This window comes from Prionailurus viverrinus, chromosome A2 (assembly GCF_022837055.1).
Source record: "Prionailurus viverrinus isolate Anna chromosome A2, UM_Priviv_1.0, whole genome shotgun sequence".
Lineage (NCBI taxonomy): Eukaryota > Metazoa > Chordata > Mammalia > Carnivora > Felidae > Prionailurus > Prionailurus viverrinus.
The window spans coordinates 168,069,059-168,094,499 of record NC_062562.1 but is presented as its reverse complement, the minus strand read 5'-3'; the positions used below and the strand labels follow the sequence as shown (position 1 = coordinate 168,094,499).

General features: G+C 39.2%; 1 protein-coding gene across 4 annotated transcripts in view; it reads left to right on the top strand.

Annotated features, from left to right (window-relative positions):
- LMBR1 (limb development membrane protein 1) overlaps nt 1-25,441 on the top strand; it is a 150,727-nt gene that overhangs the window by 7,625 nt on the left and 117,661 nt on the right. For all 4 annotated transcript variants that reach the window (XM_047835397.1, XM_047835387.1, XM_047835415.1 and 1 more), the window contains one exon: nt 24,830-24,902. In XM_047835397.1, coding sequence (XP_047691353.1) covers nt 24,830-24,902 — 73 coding nt within the window. Of the gene's footprint in view, nt 1-24,829; nt 24,903-25,441 lie in introns of those variants that run through there.

The following is a 25,441-nucleotide window of genomic DNA, read 5'->3' as shown; positions in this document are numbered from 1 at the left end:
CGGTGCTGAAAGCTAAACAAGGAGACAGAGTTGTTGGGTTTGGATCGGGGTGGTGTAGGTTCCAGTCACATCTGTGCTTTACTAGCTGTGTGGTATTGGGCACGCTGCTTAATCTCTTGGAACCTTAATTTTCTTGTTTATGAAAAAGGAATTATAATACCTATCTTAAAGATGTGCAGATTAGCTCAGATGATGCCAGGAAAGTGCTTGCACATTATTTGAAGCATGATCATTACTTAGTACATTGGGATTCATTATTTCTGTTGACTTTGAGGTATTGAATTAAGCTTGTTTAAGAAAGAGGAATTTTGGGGTTGCCTGGGTGGCTCAGTCAGTTAAGTGTCCGACTTTGGCTCAGGTCATGATCTAGCAGTCTGTGGGTTCGAGCCCCGCATCGGGGACTGGGCTGACAGCTCGTTGCCTGGATCCTGCTTTCGATTCTGTGTCTCCCTCTTTCTCTGCCCCTCCCCTGCTTGCATACCCTCTTTCTTTCTCTTTCTCTCTGTCTCTCAAAAAAAAAAAAAAATGAATATACATTTAAAATAAATGCATTTGAAAAAGACAAAAAAAACAATAGAGGAAGCGTTGAATGGGTTTCAGGGTTGTAGTTACGAAGAGCACATGATATAACTTTGTTGACTTGAGGGACATCTAGATAATAAAAGAGCAAGGTGATGGGAATTTTTTCTTCATGTTTTTATATTCGGATTTTGCTTCTGTACGTACTCTCCAAGAAGTTCTCTGCAGTAGCTTTTAAATGTGTTCCAGGGCTGGCTGTATAATTTTTTGGACCCAGTGGAAAATGAAAATACAGATTGTTCAAAAAGCAAGAAAAAAATGCTGTTAAAGGTACTAAAATATAAAGCTTTTTCTTTTATTATGTGGCTTTTCTCCTAAATTACCATAGTGCTTTTTATTTGATATTCGGTGTTCTAAATTAAAAAAAAATTATTTTAATTCCAATGTAGTTAACATACTGTGTTATATTAGTTTTGGGCGTACAATATAGTGATTCAGCAGTTCCATATATTACTCAGTGCTCATTAAGATCAGTGTACTCTTAATCCATATCACCTATTTTACCTATCCTGCTACCCATCTTCCCCGTGGTAACCACCTGTTTGTTTTCAATAGTGAAGAGTCTGTTTTTTTGGTTTGTCTCTTTTTTTCCCCCTTTGTTCACTTGTTTTATTTCTTAAATTCTGCATGTGAGTGAATTCATATGGTATTTGTTTTCTCTGACTTATTTTGCTTTGCATTATATTCCCGAGATCCATCCATGCTGTTGCGAATGGCAAGATTTCATTCTTTTTGATGGCTAAGTAATACTCCACTGTATATATATACCACATCTTATTTCTCCATTCATCGTTGGTGGACACTTGGACTGCTTCCATAATTTGGCTTGTTGTAAACAATGCTGCAGTAAACATAATGATGCATATATTCTTTCCAATTAGTATTTTTGTGTTCTTTGGATAAATACCCAGCAATGTGAATACTGGATCATAGGGTAGTTCTATTTTTAATTTTTTGAGGAACCTCCATACTGTTTTCTACAGTGGCTGCACCGGTTTGCATTCCCACCAGTAGTGCCCAGGGGGTTCCCTTTTCTCCACATGCTGCCAACACTTGTTTCTTGTGTTTTTGATTTTAGCCATCGTGACAGGTGTGAGGTGATATCTCATTGTAATTTTGATTTACATTTCCCTGATGATGAGTGATGTTGAATATCTTTTCATGTGTCTATTGGCCATCTGGATGTCTTCTTTGGAGAAATGTCTGTTCATGTCTTGTGCCCATTTTTTAATGGGATTATTTCTGTTTTGGGCGTTGAGTTGTAGAAGTTCTTTATGTTTTGGATACTCGCCCTTTATTGGATATGTCATTTGCAGAGATCTTCTGCCATTCATAGGTTGTCTTTTAGTTTTGTTGGTTGTTTTCTTTGCTGTGCAGAAACTTTTTATTTTGATGAATCCCAGTAGTTTATTTTTGCTTTTTTTTCCCCTTGCCTCAGGAGACATATCTAGAAAAATGTGTTAATGTTGCTGTCTGTACTCTTTTCTGGGCTTTTTATGGTTTCAGGTCTCACATTTAGGTCTTTCATCCATTTTGAGTTTATTTTGTGTAGGGTGTAAGAAAGTGGTCCAGATTAATTCTTTTACATGTGGCTGTCCAGTTTTCCCAACACCATTTGTTATAGAGACTTTTTCCATAGAATATTCTTCCTGCTTTGTCAGAGATTAATTGGTCGTATAATTGTGGGTTTATTTTGGGTTTTCTATTGAGTTCTCTTGATCTACGTGTCTGTTTTTGTGTGAGTGCCATACTATTTTGTTTACTACAACTCTCATATGACTTGAAATCTGGTATTGTGATACCACCATCTTTGTTTTTCTTTTTCGTGATTATCTATTCAAGGTCTTTAGTGGTTTCCTACACATTTTAGGATTATTCATTCTAGTTCTATGAAAAATGCTGTTGATATTTTGATAGGGATTGCATTATTCCATAGATGGCTTTGGTAGTATAGATATTTTAGCAATATTTTTCTTCTAACCCATGAGCATGGAATATTTGTGTCGTTTTCAGTTTCTTTCATGAATGTTTTATAGTTTTCAGAGTACAGGTCTTTTACCTCCTTGGTTAAACTTATTCCTAGGTATTTTATTATTTTTGGTGCAATTGTAAATTGAAATGTTGCCTTAATTTCTTTCTGCTGCTTCATTATTAGAGTATAGAAATAATGCAATATTAGTTTTACATGCAAACGTAAGAGCATTGAACCCATGTGGGATCACTGAAATTATACAATTTATACTTAGCATTTTATATATGTGTATGAATTTGGTTCTCACCAGAACAGTGGAAATTCTGCACAAAATAAACTCAACTGTTTTTTTTATAGTTTTTTTGAGATACCATTCACATACCATCTAATTCACCCAGTTCAGTGGTTTTTAGTATAGTTAAGAGTTGTGCAGTGATCACCATGATCTAATCCTAGAATATTTTTATTGTCTCCAGCAGAAAGCCCTATACCCATTAGCAGTCATTCCCCATTTCCCCCTGTGAATCCTCCAGTCCTAAGCAACCATGAATCTACTTTCTGTCTGTACGGATTTGCCCATTCTGGATATTTCATATAAATTGAATCATACAGTATGTGTTTTTTGTGTGTGTCTCGCTTTTTTTTCAGTTAGCATGATATTTTCAGGATTCAGTCACATTGTAACATGCATCAATACTTCATTCTTTTTTATGGTCAGAGAATATTTCATTATATGGATATGCCACGTTTTGTTTATTCATTCTTTAGTTGATGGACCTTCAGGTTTTTTCCACTTTTTGGCTTTTATGAAGAATGTTGCTGTGAACATTCCTGTATGAGTTTTTGTGTGGATGTATGTTTTCATTTTTCTTGGGTGGAATTGCAGGATCATAGGATAACTCTGTTTAATATTTTGGGGAACTGTGAAATTATTTTCCAAAGTTGTGATATCATTTCACATTTCTACCATTAATGTAGGAGAATTTCTATTTTTCTACATCCTTTTCAACACTTGCTATTAACTGTCATTTTGATTTTTAATTATAGTCATCCTAGTGAGTATGAAGTGTTATCTCATTGTGGTTTTGATTTGCATTTCCCTGCTGACTAAAGACGTTGAATGTCTTTCTGTGTGCTTATTGGCCATTTGTGTATCATCTCTGGAGGAATGTCTATTCAGATCTTTTGTCTTTTTTTTTTTTTGTTTTTATGTTTTATTTTTTGAGAGAGCACAAGCAGGGGAGGGGCAGAGAGAGGGCGACAGAGGATCTCAAGTGGACTCTGCACTGACAGCAGTGAGCCCGATGTTGGGCTTGAACTCATGAACCATGAGATCACCTGAGCCGAAGGCAGATGCTTAACCGACTGAGCCACCCAGGTGCCCCGTATGCTTTGTCCTTTTCTAAATTGGTTCTTTTTTTCTTATTATTGAGTTGCAAGTAATCTTTATATATCTTGGACATAATGTGCTTATCAAACATATGACTTGCAGATATTTTCTTCTATTCTGTAGGTCACCTCTTCACTTTCTTGATTGCACCCCAAAAGTTTTTAATCTTGTTGAAATACAATTTATACAATTATTTTGGTCATTTTTGTATTGATGTCATATTCTAGAAGGCCTTGCCAACCAAAGGTCATAAAGACTCTTGTACTTTTTTCCAAGAATTTTATAATTTTAGTTGTCACATTTAAAAAAAATTTTTTTAAATTTTTATTTATTTTTGACAGAGAGAGAGAGAGAGAGAGAGAGAGCGCGCGAGCAAGCATGAGTGGGGGAGGGGCAGAGAGAGAGGGAGACACAGAATCTGAAATAGGCTCCAGGCTCTGAGCTGTCAGCACAGAGCCTTACGCGGGGCTTGAACTCACGGACAGTGAGATCATGATCTGAGCCGAAGTCAGATGCTCAACCGACTGAGCCATGCAGGAGCCCCAGCCATCACACTTTTTATCTGTGATCCACTTTGAGTTATTAATTCTCATGTATGGTATCTTTTTTGGTGAGCTATCTCTTCAGACCTCTTGCTCATTTTTTAATTAGGTTGTTTGCTTTTGGGTTTTATGAGTTCTTTCTATATTTTGGATTCAACTTCTTTATTGGCTGTGTGTTTTGTACAAATTTTCTACCGGCCTGTGGCTTATCTTCTCTTACCAGTGTTTTTCACAGAGCAGAAGTTTTTAATTATAATCAAGTCCAATTTGTCATTTTTTTTCTTTCATGGATAATGCTTTTCATATCATATAGAAAAAGTCATTGCTAAACCCACGATCACCTGGATTTTTTGTAGTTTTGTGGTTTACGTTTAAGACTGTGATCTATTTTGAGTTTATTTCTGTGAAAGATACAAGGTCTGTGTCTAGATTAATTTTCTTTAACAAAGGAAAAGTCTAGACACTCGAATTAGTTATATACCATAGAAGAGATTGCAGATGTATGTCAAACTCTGTCATATGAAATACTAGGATCTGATGGGCTCATAGCTGAATTCTGTATCACCCTTCAAGAGCAGATAATTCTAATATTATTTATTGTAACCCACACAAAAAGGAGAAAAGCTCTTAATTTCATTTTGTGAAATTAAGTTACCATAACCTCAAAATCTGAATAAAAAAGAAAATTATAAAATAATTTTATTTATAACTGCCAATAAAATTTTAATATGTAGTATGGTATAATAATGTATGAAAGAATTAATACACAGTAAACAAGATGGGTTTATTCCAGGGATGGATCAGCAGCAGGATGGCTTAGTACCGTGAAACATATTAACTTATCATCTCAACAATTTAAAAGGAAAATTGATTATTCCAATAAACGTTGATAAAATTAAGCAACCATTCCTGACAAAATGCTAAATAAGATAGAAATGAATGGCAATTACTTAAATATTAAAAAAACCAACAAGAAGCATTATACTAAATGTGGAAACCAAAAGCCATTTCATTATTATGAAGAAAAGGCAGGTATGTCTGCTATCATCATTATTATTGGACATTATTTTCAAGATTCTGGGGGATTCAGAAAGCTAAGAATATTAATACTGATTATAATTATTAGAAAAGAAGATGATGTTTTTAAATTTGTTACGTGATTGTGTAACTAGAAAAACCATGAGATTCTTGAAATTATGAGCGAGCTTGGTAAACTTACTGGAAACAGTGTAATATACCTAAGTCAGGAGCTTTTCTGTATACTTGTAATTGCCAACCATAGTCAACGTAAGAAAAATATTTTATTTACATTAGCAACAAAAGGTATAATAAATCAGAACTAAATAAGAAAGGAACAAAGACTGTATGCAGAAAACCATAAAAATGTTTTGAAGAGTATGAAATATTATCTAACAGATGAAAAGATTTTCCACATTTCTGGAGGGAAAGACAATATCATGCAAATGTTAACTCTTCCAAAATCAATTTATATATACTTAATGCAATTTCAGTTAGAGTCAGAGTTTTATTTGAAATTGAATAAAAGTGATTTTAAGTCCATATGGAAGATTGTCTAAATTTTGCCTCCCCCCACCCCCAGCCCAAGTCTAGCCTAGGAAATTATGAAAAATGAAACTCATAGAGATTTGCCCAGAGCGCAAATACAGTATATAATTATTTACTATTGAAAGTGCATGTCGTTGTTATCGAAATTGGCAAAGAGAACAAAGAAACATAATAGTCAGAAATATGCCGTAGTATACTTGGGGATTTGATACACAGCAACAGTAGTTGTTTTCGGTGGAAGAAGATGGTTTATTTAATAAATTGTGTTGGCCTAATTACTCACCATTCAGAAACAAAATGTGAAATTGAGCTCCCATACCATATATATGAAAATAAGTTCCAGATGGATTAGAGACTTAAGTGTAAAAATAATTTTTTTAGAAGGCCTGGCCTTGGGGCGCCGGGGTGGCTCGGTCGGTTAAGCGTCTGACTTCGGCTCAGGTCGTGATCTCGCGGTCCATGAATTGGAGCCCCGCGTCGGGCTCTGTGCTGACAGCTCAGAGCCTGGAGCCTGTTTCAGATTCTGTGTCTCTCTCTCTCTGACCCTCCCCCGTTCATGCTCTGTCTCTCTCTGTCTCAAAAATAAATAAATGTTAAAAAAAAAAAAATTAAAAAAAAAAAAAGAAGGCCTGGCCTTTTAAGTCTGGTGACACATGCTGTGGAGTGTTTTGGAGCCAGGAAGAATGGAGGGCTGTACACCAGACTGCTCTTCCACTGGCTGCCGGAGGATGTGGCAAAGTGGTGGGGGAGAGTGTGTAAAAAAAAGTATGACTAGAAGCCAGAAATAATGAGAGAAAACTTGAAGATATTTCCACATTAAAAACAGTAAACATGTAATCTGACTAAAGGTATTTATGTTGTGTAGATATGCATAGAAAGAAGTATGGAAGAAGGGTGCTTTTTTCAGAGTAGTGGAATTTCATATTTTTACCCTTTTACCTTTTTCCTTATACTCCTCTGAATACATTAAATTTGTTTTAAAATATTTTATTTATTTTCGAATATTTGTTTTAAAATATTTTATTTCAAATATTTTATTTGTTTTAAAATATAAAAATAGTATTGCGTGCTCTACTGACTAAGCCAGCCAGGTGCCCCTGAATACCTTCAATTTTTAGCAAAAAGGATTTTTATTTATATAATTGGGAAAAAATAATGCTATTTTCAATAAGCATGAAATAACATGTTTTCTAATAACCGTGCTAGAAGGCAGTATGATGGACTATATGCTCTGATTGAATAGTCTTACTCCTGGGAATTCATACTGCAGTTATTTCAGAAAGGCAGCTTACATGCATTAAGATTCTCATTGTCTCATTATCTTAAGTCATGAAAAACTAAAGAGAACCATCTCTCTCTTTTGGGTAGTTAGGTTTTCTTTAATGACGACGATGATGATAATAAATAATAGCAGCTGCTAGAGAATTTAAGAACAGGAAACATCTGTTAGCTACACCCCCGGGAATAAATTGATAAAACAAGAAGTAAAGATTTAAGTCCTTAGGGATTACCCAAGAGCATAACAAAGACTAAATATAATAAACACCAGAAGAGGAAGTGGAAGACAGGTAGTGGTGGTAATAGTCACTGTACTGGTGTAAATCCTCAATGTCAGAAAAATAGTAGCTACATTCTGAACTTCTGTATTGAGTAGTGAATATATTTTGTTAACATTGGTAAACCAACAAACGTTTCCTAGTATTATGGAAGTGACTTAGAAAAGCAGCAGATTACCTGTGGAGGAGAGTTGTGTGGGAGTCTTTTCTTAAGGTCTTCTAAACATCACATGCATGCGTATCTCCGACACAACAATTTTTAAGTCATTCATTAGGGATTTAGCTACCATTCCTGCCCTTGAAAATTTACATTATTTGAAACGATTAACACCAAGTAATAAAATTTTTACCTTATTTCCTTGTTCCACATTTAACATCCATTTCTTAGACCTATGGTTCTCAACTGGGTCCCCCCAGGAAACCTGTAGCAGTGTCACAACTGAGGGGTGTGTGTTATGTGTTGGTATCTAGTGGGTAGAAGACCGAGATGCTGCTGAAATCTTACATTTCAAAGGATCTCCACAGCAGCAAGGAGCTATTTGGCCTAAAACGTTAACAGCCCCAAGGTCGAGGAACTCCCTTATTTTATTTGTTTTTATTAAAAAAACTTTTTAAAGGGTTTATTTATTTTTTGAGAGAGCGAGAGAGAGCGAGCGAGAAAGACGCTTAACTGACTGAGCCACGCAGGCACCCTGAGAATAGAGTATTTTTTAGAAAGTATTTTATAGGAGTGCCTGGTTGGCTCAGTTGGTTGAACGTCCGACCCTTAATTTCAGCTTAAGTTGTGATCCCAGGGTCGTGGGATCGAGCCGAGCCTTTCATTGAGCTCTGCACTGACAGCGTGGAGCCTGTGTGGGATTTTCTCTCTTCCTCTCCCTCTGCCTTGTCTCCCCCACTCATTCTCTCTCTAAAAAAAAGAAATTAAAAAATATTTTATATCATATACACCGTACACAGAAAACAATTCTCAGGTAAATCAAAGACCTGAAGATAAAAGATAAGACCATAAAACATGTGAGTGACTTCTGGTTTCCAGTCCAACTTGAACTTGGAAGTCATTTCCATCCTCCAACAGTGAGAAAAGTTGAAGAATTTGAAATCAACAACTCTTCTTAAATCCATCAGAGAATTGAGGTCATAGGGCACAGGCCTTGAAAACTGGAAGGAGAGGTGGAGGCCTAGAATCACAGCTTACCCAGAGCAAAAGCCTTTCTAGCAGAAGCCTGCCAAATAGCCAATACTGGTAGGAACACTTAAACTGTAATCAGTTAATTGACGGAGGCTTAATAGAGTTTGAAACTCCAGAGTTTCAGGTTTAGGGGGTGCCTCCATACTTTAATGAGGCTTACTTCTAGGAGCTTTAGTAGGCTCTCAGGTTTAAAAAAAAATCCCCTTGTGCTTTAGCAGGGGGAGCGGGAAAGCAGCCATTTTGAAAAATGCCTAGAAGGTTGTGTTTACCTTGACAAAGGTCTGCTCTCAAGGTAATTGTTTCCTCCTTCCTTCCTTCCTTCCTTCCTTCCTTCCAATTAATTTATTTATTTAGAGAGCGAGTGAGCGAGCACGAGCAGGGGAGGGGCAGATAGAGAGGGAGAGAGAGAATCCCTTGCAGGCTCTGTGATGTCAGTGCAGAGCCGGACGCAAGGCTTGATCCCACCTGAGCTGAAATCAGGAGTTGGACACTTAACCAACTGAGCCAACCAGGTGCCCCTCAAAGGAAATTCTTGTTACCAGAGCCACTCCTTACCACCACATCAGCCAGGCTTCTGCATAATAACAGGGGATTACAGCTAAAAGAACTGCAAGGCTCAGACTCTTTAAGAGGGAGTCTCTAGGGGCGCCTGGATGGCTTAGTCAGTTGGGTATCCAACTTCTGCTGAGGTCATGATCTCACAGTTTGTGGGTTTGAGCCCTGTGTTGGCTCTGTGGTGACTGCTCAGAGCCTGGAGCCTGCTTCAGATTCTGTGTCTCCCTCTCTCTCTGCCACTCCACCGCTCACACACACTCTCTCTCTTTCTCTCTCTCTAAAATATAAATAAACATTAAAAAGTTTTTAAAAAAATAATAAAATGAAAAAAAAAAAGAGGGCATCTCTAGAGAAAACCAAAGCAACAATGGGAGACAAAAACAAGCACACTAGGGGACATTCTAGCATCTGATCCCAACGGGTACATCAAACAGGAAGCAGCCCATCTCACAGTCAAGATACATGTAAACCTCGCTGGAGTCTTATTTACCCCAATTGTTTTTATCCTATACGTAAGTCCAACTTTTAACAAAAAAATTACAGAGCATACTAAAAGTCAGAAAATACAGTTGGGGGTCTCCTAGGTGGCTCAGTTAGTTGAGTGTCTGACTCTTGATTTCAGCTAGGTCTTGATCTCACCATCGTGGATGGTGCTTCACTCCTGCTTTGGGCTTCACTCTGAGCATGGACCCTGCTTAGTATTCTCTCTCTCCCCCTTTGCCCCTCTCCTCTGCTTGCTCGCTCTCTCTAAAATAAAAAATAAAAAATAAAATACAGTTGGAAGAGACAGAAAAGGCATCAGAAGCAGACTCAAATATCACAGAGATTTAGGGATAATAAAACCAGAATTTGAAATAATTAATATGGTAAGAGCTGTAACAGAAACAGTGTACAACATCCAAGAACAGATGGGTAATGTAAGCAAAGAGATGGAAACTTTCAGAAAGAACCAATGATGGGGCACCTGGTTGGCTCAGTTGGATAAGGATCTGTCTGTTGGTTTTGGCTCTGGCCATGATATCACAGTTCATGAGTTCGTGCCCTGTGTCTGGGCTCTGTGCTGACAGTGCAGAGCCTACTTGGATCCTGTCTCTCCCTCTCTCCCTGCCCCTCCCACACTCACATTTTTTTTCTTACTCTCTCTCAAAATAAAAATGAAAGAATCAAGGAATGGTAAAAATCAAATAAACTGTAATAGAATGAAGAATACCTTTGATGAGCTTATCAGTAGACTAGACATGCCCAAGGAAAGAAAAAAGAATCTAACAGAAAAGAAATGTCCTCAATGGAAAAGCAAAGAGAAAAAAAAGAATTAAAGAAAGGAACAGAGCACCCAAGAACTATAGGATAATTACGAAAGGTGTTACGTATGTGTATTGGGAATACCAGAAAGAGGAGAACAGGAGAAATATTTGAAGCAATAATGGGTGAGAATTTTTCAGAAATTACTATAGACACCAAATCACAGATCCAGAAAGTTCACAGACCACCAACCAGGATAAATACCAAAAAATAAAAAAATTAATGTGTAGGCATATCATATTCAACTGCAGAAAATTGGAGACAAAGTAAACAGGGGAAAGAACTAGGAAGAATAAAAATACCTTACAGATAGAGAATCTTAGGAGAATTATATCTGATTTCTTTTCAGAAAGAAGAGTAGAGAGGAGTGATATGTTTAAAATGTTATTAGAAAAAACATCCACCAAGCTAGAATTCTGTATTCAGCAAATTATTCTTTAAAAATAAAGGAGTAATAAAAACTTCTTCAGACAAGAATTGAGGGACATTATTGACGGTAGACCTGCTTGGCAAGAAATCTTAACAGAAGTTCCTCATAAGGAAAATTACTTAGGTGGGAAATTCAGATCTATATGAAGAAAGAAAGAATGTTAGAGAAAGAATAAATGAAGGTGAAATAAAATCTTTTGTTTTATTAATATATATAATAACAGTTTATTGCAAGTAATAGCAACACTTTTAGTGATTACATTTCGGGAGAAGTAAGGTGAATGACAGCTGTACTGAAGGGATGGGCGAGAGGAGCTGGGAACACTCAGTTACAGGGTGCTTGCGCTACCCGTGATTAGGTACTTGACAGTGGACTCAGAGTAGTTGTAAATTACAAACTCTAAGGCAACCGCTAAAAAAATTTTAAATAACTATAATTGATATGTTAGAAGAGGAGAGAAAATAGAATCAGTTAAAACCAGAGGAGACAGACAAAGACTGAAAGACAAAAATAGAAACAGAGAACGTGGGCAAGAAACACACACAAAAAATAGTTAAAACTGTGATAAATATTCAACCAGTACTATTAATGATCATTTTAAATGTGAATGACCTAAGTGTATCTGTCAAAAGACAGAATCTATCAGAGTGCATTAAAAAAACCCAACTGTATGCTGTTCATAAAAAATCCACTTAAAATGTAAAGATAGATTAAAAGTGAAGGGACAGAGAAAGATATACCAAGCTAACAGTAATCAAAAGGGAGCTGGATTGGCTGTATTAATTTCAGACAAGGCAGTCTTTAGACCGAGGAAAATTATAAGAAATAGAAGGGGCAATACAGAATGAAAAAGGGTCAACTTTCCAAGGAGACGTAACAGTTCTTAATGTGTATGCATTTAACAACAGAGGTTCAAAATATGTGAGGCAAAAACTGATAAACTGCAAAGAGAAACGGGTGATTCTACTATTATAGCTGGAGACTGCCACACCCCTCTGTCACTAATTGACAGATCTAGCAGGCTGGAAACCAACAAGGGTATATCATTGAACAGCAATATTAGTCAGCTGGATCTAATGGACAGTTACAGACTACTTCAGCAGCACGGTGTACATTTTCCCCAAGTTTGCATGAAGAATTCACCAAGATAGACCACATTCTAGGCCATACAACACATCTTAACAAACTTAAAGGAATAGAAATCATGTAATGTTTGCTCTGAGACCACAAAAGAGTGAAACTACAAATTAATAATGGAAATATAACTGGCAAGCTCCAAAATACCTAGAGATTAAGCAACCTCTAAGTAACACATGGGTCAGTGTGGTCTCTAGAAAAGTTAAAAAAATTTTTTTTTAATGTTTTATTTTACTTTTGAGGGAGACAGAGGCAGAATGCGAGTGGGTTAGGGGCAGAGAGAGAGGGAGACACAGATCTGAAGCTGGATCCAGGCTCCGAGCTGTCAGCACAGAGCCCGACACGGGGCTCGGACCTCACTAGCTGTGAGATCATGACCTGAGCTGAAGTTGGACACCCAACAACTGAACCACTCAGGCGCCCCGTAAAATGTTTTTAACTTAATGAAAATAAAATATATCAAAATTTGTGGGATGCGGCAAAAGCAGTGTGTAGGGGGAAATTCATAGCATTGAATGGCTATATTAGAAAAGAAGAAAGACCTAAAAATTAACAATCTAAGCTTCCACCTTAGAAAACTAAAAGAAGGGGCGCCCGGGTGGCTCAGTTGGTTAAGTGTCCAACTTCGGCTCAGGTCATGATCTCACGGTTTGTGGATTTGAGTCCCACATCAGGCTCTGTGTTGACAGCTTGGAGCCTGGAGCCTGCTTTGGATTCTGTGTCTCCCTCTCTCTCTGCCCTCCCCTGCTCACCCTTTGTGTGTCTCTTTCTCTCTTTCAAGAATAAATAAACATTAAAAAAAATTTAAAAAAAAACTAAAAAAAAGAGCAAAGTAATTCCAAAGTAAGCAAAAGAAAAAACATAGAGCAGAAGTTAGTGAAAGTGAAAATAAGAAATAAGTTTTAAAAATTCACAAAATCAAAACCTGGTCCTTAGACATACCAATAAAATTGATAAGCCTCTAGCTAGGCTAACCAAGAAAAAAAGAGAGAAAACACAAATTACTAATATCAGAAGTGAAAGATCATTTCTACTGAGTCAATGGGCATTAAAAAGATACTAAAGGAATATTATGAATAATTCTATGCCCACAAGTTTGAAAACCTAGATGAAATGGACAAATTTCTTCAAAGACACAGTCTACCAAAACTCACACAATGAGAAACGTAATCTGGGTAGGCTTGCATATTTTAAAGAAATTGAATAACCAATTGACCTTCCCAAACACCAGTCATAGATGGTTTCACTGGTGCATTCTACTAAATGTTTAAGGAAGAAGTGATACCAATTCTCTGCAATCTCTTATAGGAAATAGAAGCAGATGGAATACTTCTAGCTCATTCTTGGAGGCCAGCGTTACCCTAATACTAAAATCAGACAAAAAACATTGCAATAAGAGAAAACTACAGACCAATATCTCTTATGAGCATAAACGCACAGTTCTGCAAGAAAAGATTAGCAAACTAAATTCAACAGTGTGCCAAAAGAATTATTATGCACCAGGACCACGTGGATTTATTCTAAGTTATGCAGGCCTGGTTCCACATTCAAAAATCACTTAGTGTAATCCGTCACATCGATAGACTAAAGAAGAAACAGCATATGATCCTATCAGTATATGAAGAAAAAGCGTTTGGCAAAATCCAACATCCGTTTATGGTAAAAGCTCTCAATAAACCAAGAATACAGGAGAACTTCCTCAGCTTGATAAAGAACATCCACAAAATATCTACAGCTAACATCATACTTAATGATGAGAAACCAAACGTTTCCCCACTAAGATCAGGAACAAGGCAAGGATGTCCTCTCTTCTCACTGCTTTTCTACATTGCACTGGAAGTCCTGGCTAACGCAGTAAACTGATAGGTGTACACATTGGGAAGAGAAAAAGAAAACTGTCTTCGTTCTCAGATGACATGATAGTCTATATAGAAAATCCCAGAGTCAGTAACAACAACAGAAAACTCCTGGGTTATGGCAAGATATTAAGATACAATGTTAATCCACAAAAGTCCATTGCTGTCCTGTATACTAGGATGAAAAATTGGAATTTGAAATTAAAAATACAGCGCCATTAACATTCGCACCAAGAGAAAATGCTTAGATATAAAACTACACTCTGATTTAAAAAAATCAAAGAAGATCTACATTAATGGAGAGACATTCCTCTCTTAGAAGGAAGACTCAAGATCATTAAGATGTCAGTACTTAACTGTTTATTGCATGAATAAACTTGGTAGTAAATAGTTGTAAAGCAGTTTAATTTTCTCCCACTGTAAGGATTGTTTGTTGGATCTCTGTTCCCTTCCTTTGATGACAACTTTGGCTTATCTCTTAGTTTTATGGTCACTCTTACATACTGAAAATTAAGTACAGTCTAATTTAAACGTCTACCTTTCATCCTATTCAAAGCATCTTCCCTTTGCCCTGATTAGGTCTGATGGAGGCTAAGGATCCGGCAGTAGGAAGGGAGTGTAATCTACGCAGTTTATTTTAAAATTACTTATCTAGGCACTCAGGAAGATTCAAGAGATGTATAAGATAGTTCCTGTTGGTATTTAGTACCTTTAATGTACCTAAACTATATGTAATAAAAAGTTTAGGAGACAAATTTTATGTACCTGAAACATTTAATGGAATTCAGAGGTTGTGCTGAAATCTGGGTACTAGGAGTATCGTGGGGATTCAGGAAGAGGGGGCTTTGTGGTAGAAGAGTTGTTCCTCGAATGTAGGAACCCAAAGGACAGGAGTGACAGCTGGCTCAGAGAAAGCTGTCTTTTCTTTGTGTTTTGCTTGGAGTCTGGGTCTCAGAAAGGATTTAAAGAAGTTTTTGCTGGTGACTTCCAATGTAAGAGTATGTAGAACCTGAAAAACCTCAAGAATAATAAATAAAGTGTAATATTGTAGATGACAGTAATGAGTTTGAGACTTATTGTGATAATCTTGAAAAATAGAATATTTACTCCTTGTTAAGGGTGTCAGTGTTACTTGTTTGTGGGGAAATACTATTTTACCTTTATCGAAGCACGAGTTGACATAACAGGGCAGTTTATTATGATGGTGCTAGTAACACTTAGAAAAGTAGATACTCGCTTGTGTTTCAAAGTCGTGTATGGGGTATTGCTAATTTTGTTTCTTACCTCTTTGAATGGGGTTTGTCGCATTTACAAACAAGCAACGAACATATGCAAATATATCTGAAAGGAAACTTTGAGCTGCTAGCAACAAAATATTCAGTGTGTTTTTAATCAAATAGGGTTTTATTTATTTTTGTAAGAAGTCTGGAAGAATGATGTATTGGTGCATCCTGTGGGAACCTTGGAAATAGTATGCTAAGGAAAAGAAGCCTGACACAAAAAGGCACATATTATGTTTTCGTTGATATGAAATATCTGGATTAGGCAAATCCATAGAAACAAAGCAGATTAGTAGTGGTAGGGGGCTGGGACATTGATGGCAGGACATGGGCTTATAGGGGTGTAGAGCATTGAGTATGATAAACACATTTATTTACTAGAGCAATCTTAATACCTTTAAAAAGTCATATTATTAGTATGTGTTTGGCTTGCATTTACTTTGTCTTTTATGGTGAATTAAAGTCTCCCAACTAAAGTAGTGGTTTACATTTTTCCTTGAATATTCAGTTTTTTAAAAAGTGTGTTTTTGTGCTGTGTTTTTGGTGCGTGCGTGAAGATTCTTTCTTCATTGTGGGCTTTACTGTTGTTCATAGAATGCCCTGTTTTGTCTTACTTTGCACCTTATGCCTTAAATTCATCCTTGTCTGAGAGAGGGAAAAAATGACAGTCAATTTCTTTTCTTCTTCTTCTTCTTCTTCTTCGAGAGAGAGAGAGAACGTGTGCAGGTACACACGAGTTGGGGAGGAGTAGAGGGAGAGAGAGAGAGAGGCAGAGAGCGAGAGGCAGAGAGAATCTTAAGCAGGCTCCATGCTTAGCGTGGAGCCTGCCGGGCTCAATCCCATGACCCTGGGATCATGATCTGAGCCAAAATCAAGAGTCAGATGCTCAAGCCAGTGAACTACCCAGGAGTCCCAACAGTCAGCTTCTTTGTTAGTGTCTGCCCAGTTTGTCTCTGTTTATCCTTTTGTTTTCAGTCTTTTTAGATTACTTTATTTTCAATATGTCTCCATCTGTGAGAGTTTTCTTTTCATAATTTGTTTCATTTACAATTATGATTTTAATGTTTTGTCTTTATTATTGCTTTCATAATATTGGTGTTATCCTGTCTTTTGCTGCATAGTCTGGATTTTTCTTTGTTTTATTGTTATTTTTCTGGCTCTTAGGATTACTTGAAGAATTATAATTTTAATTTTAGGGGCATCTGGGTGGCTCAGTCAGTTAAGCATCCAACTTTGGCTCGGGTTGTGATCTCATGGTTTGGGAATTCGAGCCCTGCATCAGGCTGTGTGTTGACAGCTCAGAGCCTGGAGCCTGCTTCAGATTCTGTGTCCCTCTCTCTCTCTGCCCCTCCCCCTGCTCATGCTCTCTCTCTCTCAAAAATAAATAAACGTTAAAAAATATTTACTTATTTTGAGAGAGTGAGAGCAAGTATGTGTGTGTGTGTGTGTGTGTGTGTGTGTCTGTGTGTGTGTGTCTGTGTGTGTGCGCGCGCGTGCAGGGGAGGGGCAGAGAGAGACAGGGAGAGAGGCAGAGAGAATCCCACGCAGGCTCTGTGCTGTCAGGGCAGAGCCTGACTCGGAGCTCAATTCCATGAACAAGGAGATCATGACCAGAGCCAAAATCAAGAATTGGATGCTCAACCTTGTGAGCCACTCAGGTACCCCAAGTTACCTCTTGTTTGGTTGATGGTTTTCTTTGCTTTGCAAAAGCTTTTTGTGTTGGCTTAGTCCCAATAGTTTATTTCTGCTTTTGTTTCCCTTGCCTCAGGAGACGTATCCATAAATATGTTGCTAAGGTTGATGTCCAACCTTTTCTTTTAGGATTTGTATGATTTCAGGTCTCATATTTAGGTCTTTGATCCATTTTGAGTTTATTTTTGTGTATGGTGTTAAGAAAATTGTCCAGTTTCATTCTTTTGCATGTAGTTGTCCAGTTTTTCCAGCAGCATTCATTGAAAAGACTGTCTTTTCCCCGTTGTATATTCCTGCCTCTTTTGTTATAGATTAATTAACCATATAGGTGAAGGTTTATTTCTGGCCTCTGTTCTGTTCCATTGACCTGTGTGTCTGTTTTTGTGCCAGTGCCATAGTGTTTTGATTATTTTAGCTTGTAGTACATTTTGAAATCTGGGATTGTGATACCTCCAGCTTTGTTCTTCTTTCTCAAGATTGCTTTAGTTATTCAAGGTCTTTTGTGGTTTCCTACAGATTTTAGGATTATTTGTTCTAGGTACGGGAAAAATTCTATTGGTATTTTGATAGGGATTGCAATGCATCTGTAGACGGCTTTAGTATGGACATTTAGTAATATTTTTCCAGTCCATGAGCATGGTATATCTTTCCATTTGTTTGTGTCATCTTTAATTAATTTCATGAATGTCTTATAGTTTTTGGAATATGGGTCTTTCATATCCTTGGCAAAATTTATTCCTAGTATTTTATTATTTTTGGTGCAATTGTAAACAGGATTGTTACTTTCATTTCTTTTTCTGTTACTTTGTTATCAGTGTATAGAAATGCAACAGTTTTAATATTAATTTTGTATCCTGCAACTTTACCGAATTCATCATCAGTTTTAATAGTTTTTGGTAGAATTTTTAGGGTTTAGGGTTTTTAGTTATTGTATCATATCATCTTCAAAGAGTAAGTTTTACTTCTTCCTTAGCAATTTGGATGCCTTTTATTTCTTTTTCTTGCCTGATTGCTGCCGCTAAGACTTCCAGTACTTTGTTGAGGGGAGAGTGAACATCCTTGCCTTGTTCCTGATCATAGAGAAAGAACTTTCAGTTTTATACCATTGAATATGATGTTAGCTGTAGATTTCTCATATGTGACCTTTATTACATTGAGGTATGTTCCCTCTAAACTCACTTTGTTGAGTGTTTTTATCATGAATGGATGTTGTATTTTGTCACTTGCTTTTTTGCATCTATTGACATGATCATATGGGTTTTTTTTTGTTTTTTTTTTATCCTTCCTCTTGTTAGTGTGATGTATCACATTGATTGGTTTGTGAATAGTGAACCACCTTTGAATCTCTGGAATAAATCCCACTTGATCATGGTGAATGATTTTTTTTTTTTAATGTATTGTTGGTTTGGATTTGCTAGTATTTTGTTGAGGATTTTTGCCTCTATGTTTAGCAGAGACACTGGCTTGTGTTTTTTTTTTTTTTTAATAGTGTTTTTGTCTGGTTTTGGTATCAAGGTAAATCTGGTCTCAGATGGAATTTGGAAGCTTCTCTTCATCTTCTGTTTTTTTGGAATAGTTTGAGAAGAATAGGTATTAACCATTGAAGCCATCAGGTCCTGGACTTTTTTGTTGGTAGTTTTTCACTACCTATTCAATTTTATTACTAGAAATCAGTCTGTTAACATTTTCTATTTCTTCCTGATTCAGTTTTGGAAGAATGTATGTTTCTAGGATAGCCATTCTTGATCAGCATCAGGACTAAAGAGCCATGTGGCAGCCACGGGTTCTGCCCTCTGATTTAGCCGGCACAGAGGGCATGCATGTTGTATCATTTCTGCCTGTGAGCTTTAGTGTCCTTACTTTTCCTCCCTGACCAGGAGATTAAAGCTCAAATTTTTTTTTAATTTTTAAAAAGTTACTATTTTTTATTTGAGAGGGAGTGAGAGAGTGCATGAGTGGGGGAGAGGGGCAGAGGGAGTGAGAGAGAGACCGTAAGCAGGCCAACACGGGACTTGATCCCATGACCTTGTGATCACAACCCCAGCTGAAATCAAGAGTCCGACACTCAACCGACTGAGCCACACAGGCGCCCCAAAGCTCTGTCTTTTTAGAGAACCATGAGAGCCTGTTCCTCTCTCTTTTTATCAGCTGTACCTTACTCACTGTTAGTGGTGAAGGGCTGTAAGGACCTTCTCCTTTTTTGGTTAGGAATTTCTTTGTGTTCGCACTGGATATAGGGACGATAAGAGGTAAGATTACAGTGTGCCTGCATTTTGCTCATCCCTGTGGGTTGCTGTCTGTCTTGAATATGCATCATTTACGGGAGGAGCACTTGCTCCTAGTCCCAACTTTGGGACTAGAAAAATAGTCTAACCCATTCTGTGAGTTTTGTTCTAATATGTTATAGTTGTATTTTTATTTTCATTATGGGTAGCTTTTATTTCTAAATTAGTAGTACTTATGTTTGGGAGAGCCTGGGTGGCTCAGTCAGTTGAGTGTCCAACTCTTGATTTTGGTTCAGGTTGTGATCCCAGGGTTGTGGAATCGAGCCCCAGGTAGGGCTTCATGCTTGGCATGGAGCCTGTTTGAGATCCTCTCTCTGTCTCTCTGTCTCTGTCTCTCTCTCCCTGCTTTTGCTTCTCTCGCCGGCTCATGTGTGCTCTCTCTTTCTCTCTCTCTCTCTCAAAATGAAAAATGTTGGGGCGCCTGGGTGGCTCAGTTGGTTGAGCATCTGACTTTGGCTCAGGTCATGATCTCATGGCTCTATGCTGACAGTTCAGGGCTTTGGATTCTGTGTCTCCTTCTCTCTCTGCCCCTCCCCCGCTCACACTCTGTGTGTGCGTGTGTGTGTGTGTGTGTGTGTGTGTGTGTCTCTCTCTCTCTTTCTCAAAAATCAACAAATATTAAAAATTTTTTTGGGGCGCCTGGGTGGCGCAGTCGGTTAAGCGTCCAACTTCAGCAAGGTCACGATCTCGCGGTCCGTGAGTTCGAGCCCTGCGTCGGGCTCTGGGCTGATGGCTCAGAGCCTGGAGCCTGTTTCCGATTCTGTGTCTCCCTGTCTCTCTGCCCCTCCCCCGTTCATGCTCTGTCTCTCTCTGTCCCAAAAATAAATAAACATTGAAAAAAAAAAATTAAAAAAAAAATTTTTTTTAAATAAATACAAATGAAAAATGTCAAAAAATTAATAAATTAGTCATGCTTATATTTGTTTTTATAATTGTTAGCTTTACTTCCATTCTTAATTGAATTGCTTTTCATTAGTCTTTCCATTTTATACCATGCATTTTGGTTCCTTGATTTCCTTTTGTTCATTACTTTTCATGCCTTCTTATCCACTGTTTGTGCATGAACTTTCTGGAATTCCTGACACTTTTGTTCTCTAACGTTAAATACTAAGTTTAAAAATCTGAAAGCATTCGTTAATCATAACTTTTTCTTTCACCTTTGCTATTTTATTGCAGCTCTACCAGGAACCTCAGTTGATTGACATCTCCACTCTTTTTTTTTTTTTTTTTTAAGTTTATTTATTTATTAGAGCATGCACATGCAAGCGAGAGCACAAGTTGGGGAGGGGCAGAGAGAGAGGGAGACAGAGGATCCAAGGTGGGCTCTGTGCTGACAGCAGAAAGCCTGATATGGAGCTTGAACTCATGAATCGTGAGATCATGACCTGAGCCAAAATCAGATGCTCAGCCAACTGAACACCCACGTGCCCTGACATCTCCATTCTTATCCATCACTCTGTACTTGGTTTCGTCCCCCCCCCCCCCCCCCCCGCCGCCCCAATCTACTTAGGATTTATGGCCAATCGTTTCACTCAGCATCCATCACCCTGCACTTGGTTACTTGGTTTCTTTTTCTTTCCCCCCAGTCTATTTAGGATATATGGCCAATAATTTCACTTACTTTTGCTAATACCCAAGACCAGTGGTTTTCAAACTGTGGTCCCGGGATTTCTGAGGGTTGATGGTTAGAACCCTGGAGCAGACTAGGTTACCTGTGAAGAGCTTGTGGATTGAGAATAGATTTCTGGCTCAGCCCTGAGATCCTAGAGAATAATGGTGTTTTTTGTTTTTGTTTGTTTGTCTGTTTTAGACGAGTAATATTTAAAGGCTGGCAGGAAAGGCAAGCTAGTGATGGAGACTGGGTGAACAATCAGAGAAGGAGGACCTTTGCTGAGATAGAAGGTACTGCTCAGAGGTCTGGTGAAATTATGAGAGTGAAATTTGGCCTCTAGGTCATGGCTGACCGCTGCCAGGGCACCTGACGTTGGGCGGTGGACATGAAGTCCGATCCGTGGTTGGAGGAGGAGTGAGCGGTGCCCAGTGCGAATGTGCAGGTGTCGGCCATACAGGGAGGAGAACAGGGGAGGTGTTAGAGCCCTTAGAGCCCTCGAGCCTCTGCCCGTTCTGCCCGCGGCCCCCTCAGTGGCCGAGAAGCAGGCTCCCCCCCCCCCCCCCCCGCCCCGTGCTTGAAGGCTGCTTCACCTTGCCTGCCTCCCACTTCCTTGTGTTCTCTACGCCACTTCCCGCCTCATTCCTCGTGTGCCTGCTGTCTCCACTCCCCACGTGTAACTCTTCCTAGAAGAATGTGCTTCTGTTTCACTGAGAACATAGAAGCCCTCGGAAGGGTCTCTGTCGTTACGCTGCTGCCCCACATCTGCACACCTGCCCGCCATGGGACTCACGTGTTCCCTGCTCTCCTGCTCTCGCTCCTCCTCCTCCTCGTGACCAGGGGCTTTCTTTCTGGCTCCCCAACCTGGGCATGTTGGCTTAGCAGTTGCCTTTTTCTCCCTTGCTTCGATAATTTTTCTCTCTGCTGGAATATGATTACAAGTGTGTGTAGCTTTTCTCCTCTTAAAAAAACCCCTCTTCGCAGGCCTCATCCCATTTCTTTTTCTTCCCTTTCCCATAAGTTCCTGGGAAGAACTGGCTACATTTTGTTTCCAGTTCTTCCTCTCTCTTAATCTGCTTCAGTCGGAGTTTTACGTTCAGCACTCCAGAGAAACCTCTCTCGTCAAGGTCACTGACGACCTCCGTGTTGCTAAATCCAGGTGTCAGTTCTCAGTGCTCGTCTTACTTGGTCTGTCAGCAGCATTTGACACGGCTGACGATCCCCTTTTCCTACACGAACTTTCTTCATGTGGCTTTCAGGACGTCACAGCCTCTTGTATGCCTCCTACCTGCTGACTCCTTCTGTCAGGTTGGCTTCTAAGTATTGGAGAGCTCTGGGGCTTGGTTCTTGGAATTCTCTGGCTGCACTCACTCCCTAGGATGGAAATCCCATCTGGTCTCAGGGCTTTAAATGTCTATCTGCTTGTGTTCCCCCTGGCACCCCCCACCCCCCACCTTAAAAAATCCTAGCCGGGCTCCTTTCCCTGGATTGTACAGATTTCGTATCCAACAGCCCATCCAGCCTCTCCACCTGAGTGGATAATAAGTATTTCACCGGCATCAGTGTAAACTGTACTTTTTAACTTCCAGCCCAAAATGACTTCATCATAATCTTTCCCGACGCAGGAAATGGCCACTGTCTCTTTCCGGTTTCTTAGGCCACGCCCTCTCAAGGTGGTTTTCAAAACCTACCCCGAACTTGATCATTTTTTTTTTTTTTTTTTTTTTTTTTTTAAATTTTTTTTTTTTTCAACGTTTATTTATTTTTGGGACAGAGAGAGACAGAGCATGAACGGGGGAGGGGCAGAGAGAGAGGGAGACACAGAATCGGAAACAGGCTCCAGGCTCTGAGCCATCAGCCCAGAGCCTGACGCGGGGCTCGAACTCACGGACCGCGAGATCGTGACCTGGCTGAAGTCGGACGCTTAACCGACTGCGCCACCCAGGCGCCCCCGAACTTGATCATTTTTGATAAGTCCACACACAGCTCCAAGTGACCTCTGCTCTGGATGATTGGTGGACGCTCCTGACTGCTCTGGCTGCTTCATTTTCCCCACTGTACCTAGAGTGAGCCTTTTCCCTCTGTCATGGGTTCTGTCTCCCTCTGCTCCGAGTCCCACCGCGGATTCCCATCTCACTCAGGGTAAAAACCAACACTTTACTGTTTGTGAGGACTGGCACTTGTTGCAAACTTCTGCACAACAGGTGCGCTTTTTGGAACTAAGAACACAGCAGTGAATAAAACCAAGTTCCACCTTCGTTGAGCTTACATTCCAGTAAGAAGACAGCTAACCAGTCAGTAAGCGGTCAGTGGAACGGACGATGACCTTGTGCTGGGTTAGGGGCATGGGGAGCGCCGGCAGGGGCGAGGGGCCACACCTCACACGTGACACCTGAGGAGAGACTGTGGGAGAAGACGAAGCAAGGCACGCAGCTGTGTGGAGGGAGGCTATTCAAGGCCGAGGGTCTGAGCCAGGAAGAGCTCTGTGTGTTCAAAACGCTGGAGGGAAGAAGTAAGAGATGAGATCTCATCTTCCTGCTCTTAGTTCCCCAAAGTGCACCTGGTGTACCGTAAGCTCACAACAAGTAGTTGTCAAATGAATTTCAGTTAGTGTCTGTCGTAAATATTAATGCCCTGTCCGTTTGATCCCTCTGGCTGTAACCTCGTAAATCAGTTTCTGCCCAGCCCCCTTCTTTCCTTCTAGCGCTACCCAGACTCCTTCCATTGTAAACAGTCTTCCCTGACCCTAACGTCTTCTTGACGAAGATGTTCTATTCCTTTACCAATAACCGGTTTCCTTTTTGACCCATTTCCTACACTCCGAAGGATTTTGGGAGGATGTGGTGATGGTGTTGACATTCTCGTAACCATCTGGAGTTCTCGGTGGGTTCCCAGCAGCAGGCCAGTTTGATGCTTTTTACTCTTGGCTCCGTTTTGGTCACTGTCAGTATGTCTCCTGTCATTCTCCCACTTGTCCCGGTTGTGACATGAGGCTCGCGGTCTTGCTCCATTCTCAGTTTGTCATTTCCTAGATGACATGGTACAGTGGATGTTCACACCTAGATCTAAGGTCATTTTCCATCCTGTGGCCAACATCCACTGTTCAGAAATCCGTGCGGAGGGGTGCTCCCTAGACTATCAGCACCTGGAATTGTTTCGTTTGAGAGTCTTTAAACTATTGGTACCTTGATCCTAGGATCTTAGCTCTAGTAGGACTTTATTTCTAGCACACTTGGTCTTTGACTATAATGAGATCTCCTGTTTCATGACCCATCTTCTTTTATCTATCATCCCCATAAAATTAAATGGAACTTAATTTGAATTTAATATTAAAAAAGTTTCTTATTCACCTGCTGTTTATTTTGACATGTGGTATATTTATTGAGTGATTATTCCCCCCCCCACACACATTGATTTGTGATGCCTCTTGTATGTAGAACAAAATTATATATTTTTTTATGTAATAGAATCTGTTTCGTTGATCTGTCAAATTGTGGCACCAGCACACTCTTTAAATGTTATTGAAGCTTTGTAGTATGTTTTGATATTTGGAAGGGACAGTAGTGTCTCATTGACTTTAGTGTTCAGGATTGTTGGTGACGATCTGACGCTTTACACTTCCATATGATTTTGAAAACAATTTGGTTAAGTTATAAAAAGAAAAATCTTCATTGGGCTTTTTCTTCTCTGCAGTGATATTAAAAACTGGGCTATTTGACTTAGTTCATATAAATTAGTATTTTATCAAAACTTTATATTAGCAAAATATCTAAAAATTTTACTTTTTTAATAGATTGAATCTTTTTGCCTATAAATACCAAAGATGTATCTTTTATAATCTTAACAAAGATGTGCGACAAATGTAAATGATCTGTCAATTTTTTTTCAGATATGTTTCCTTCTTTTTGCCGTTCTCTACGTTGTTTCCTACTTCATCATTACGAGATACAAGAGAAAATCAGGTAAGTGGAAACATTGTATTTAAAACTTAGATTATCATGCCAACTGATGTATGGTATTTGGCCTGTGCAGTGCCCGCCCGCATGGTGGTGCCTGTATTTAGTACGGCCGCGATCGTGCCGCCCAGTTGCCTGGTCCCGAGGGCACTCACGGTACGGCCAGGGAATCTGCCCACTTGCGGGGTGGTCACCCTCTTAGACCCGAGCCCTTGTTTACCACTGTTCTTACGTCCGACTAAGATTAGTGTGTGGCTCTTCAGCATCTGGGAAATTCTAGAGTTTGTGAGGATATATGGGTCCTTGTGACTGGCTCTGACTTGGAACATGCATATCCCCATCCCATCCTTTCTCTGACTGCTGGACTATCTTTACCTTCTCTAGTTAATTTCACAGGTTCTGTGCCGGGGTTTTGTAAGGACCAAAGCAGTTGCCTAGCTGCCTTCTAGTAAATCTCAGCTGCTTCCTGTAGATCACAGGATTTTCCACCTGTGATGCTGGGCTGATTGTAGTGCCATATACATACTTAAGGATTCAGTATATTT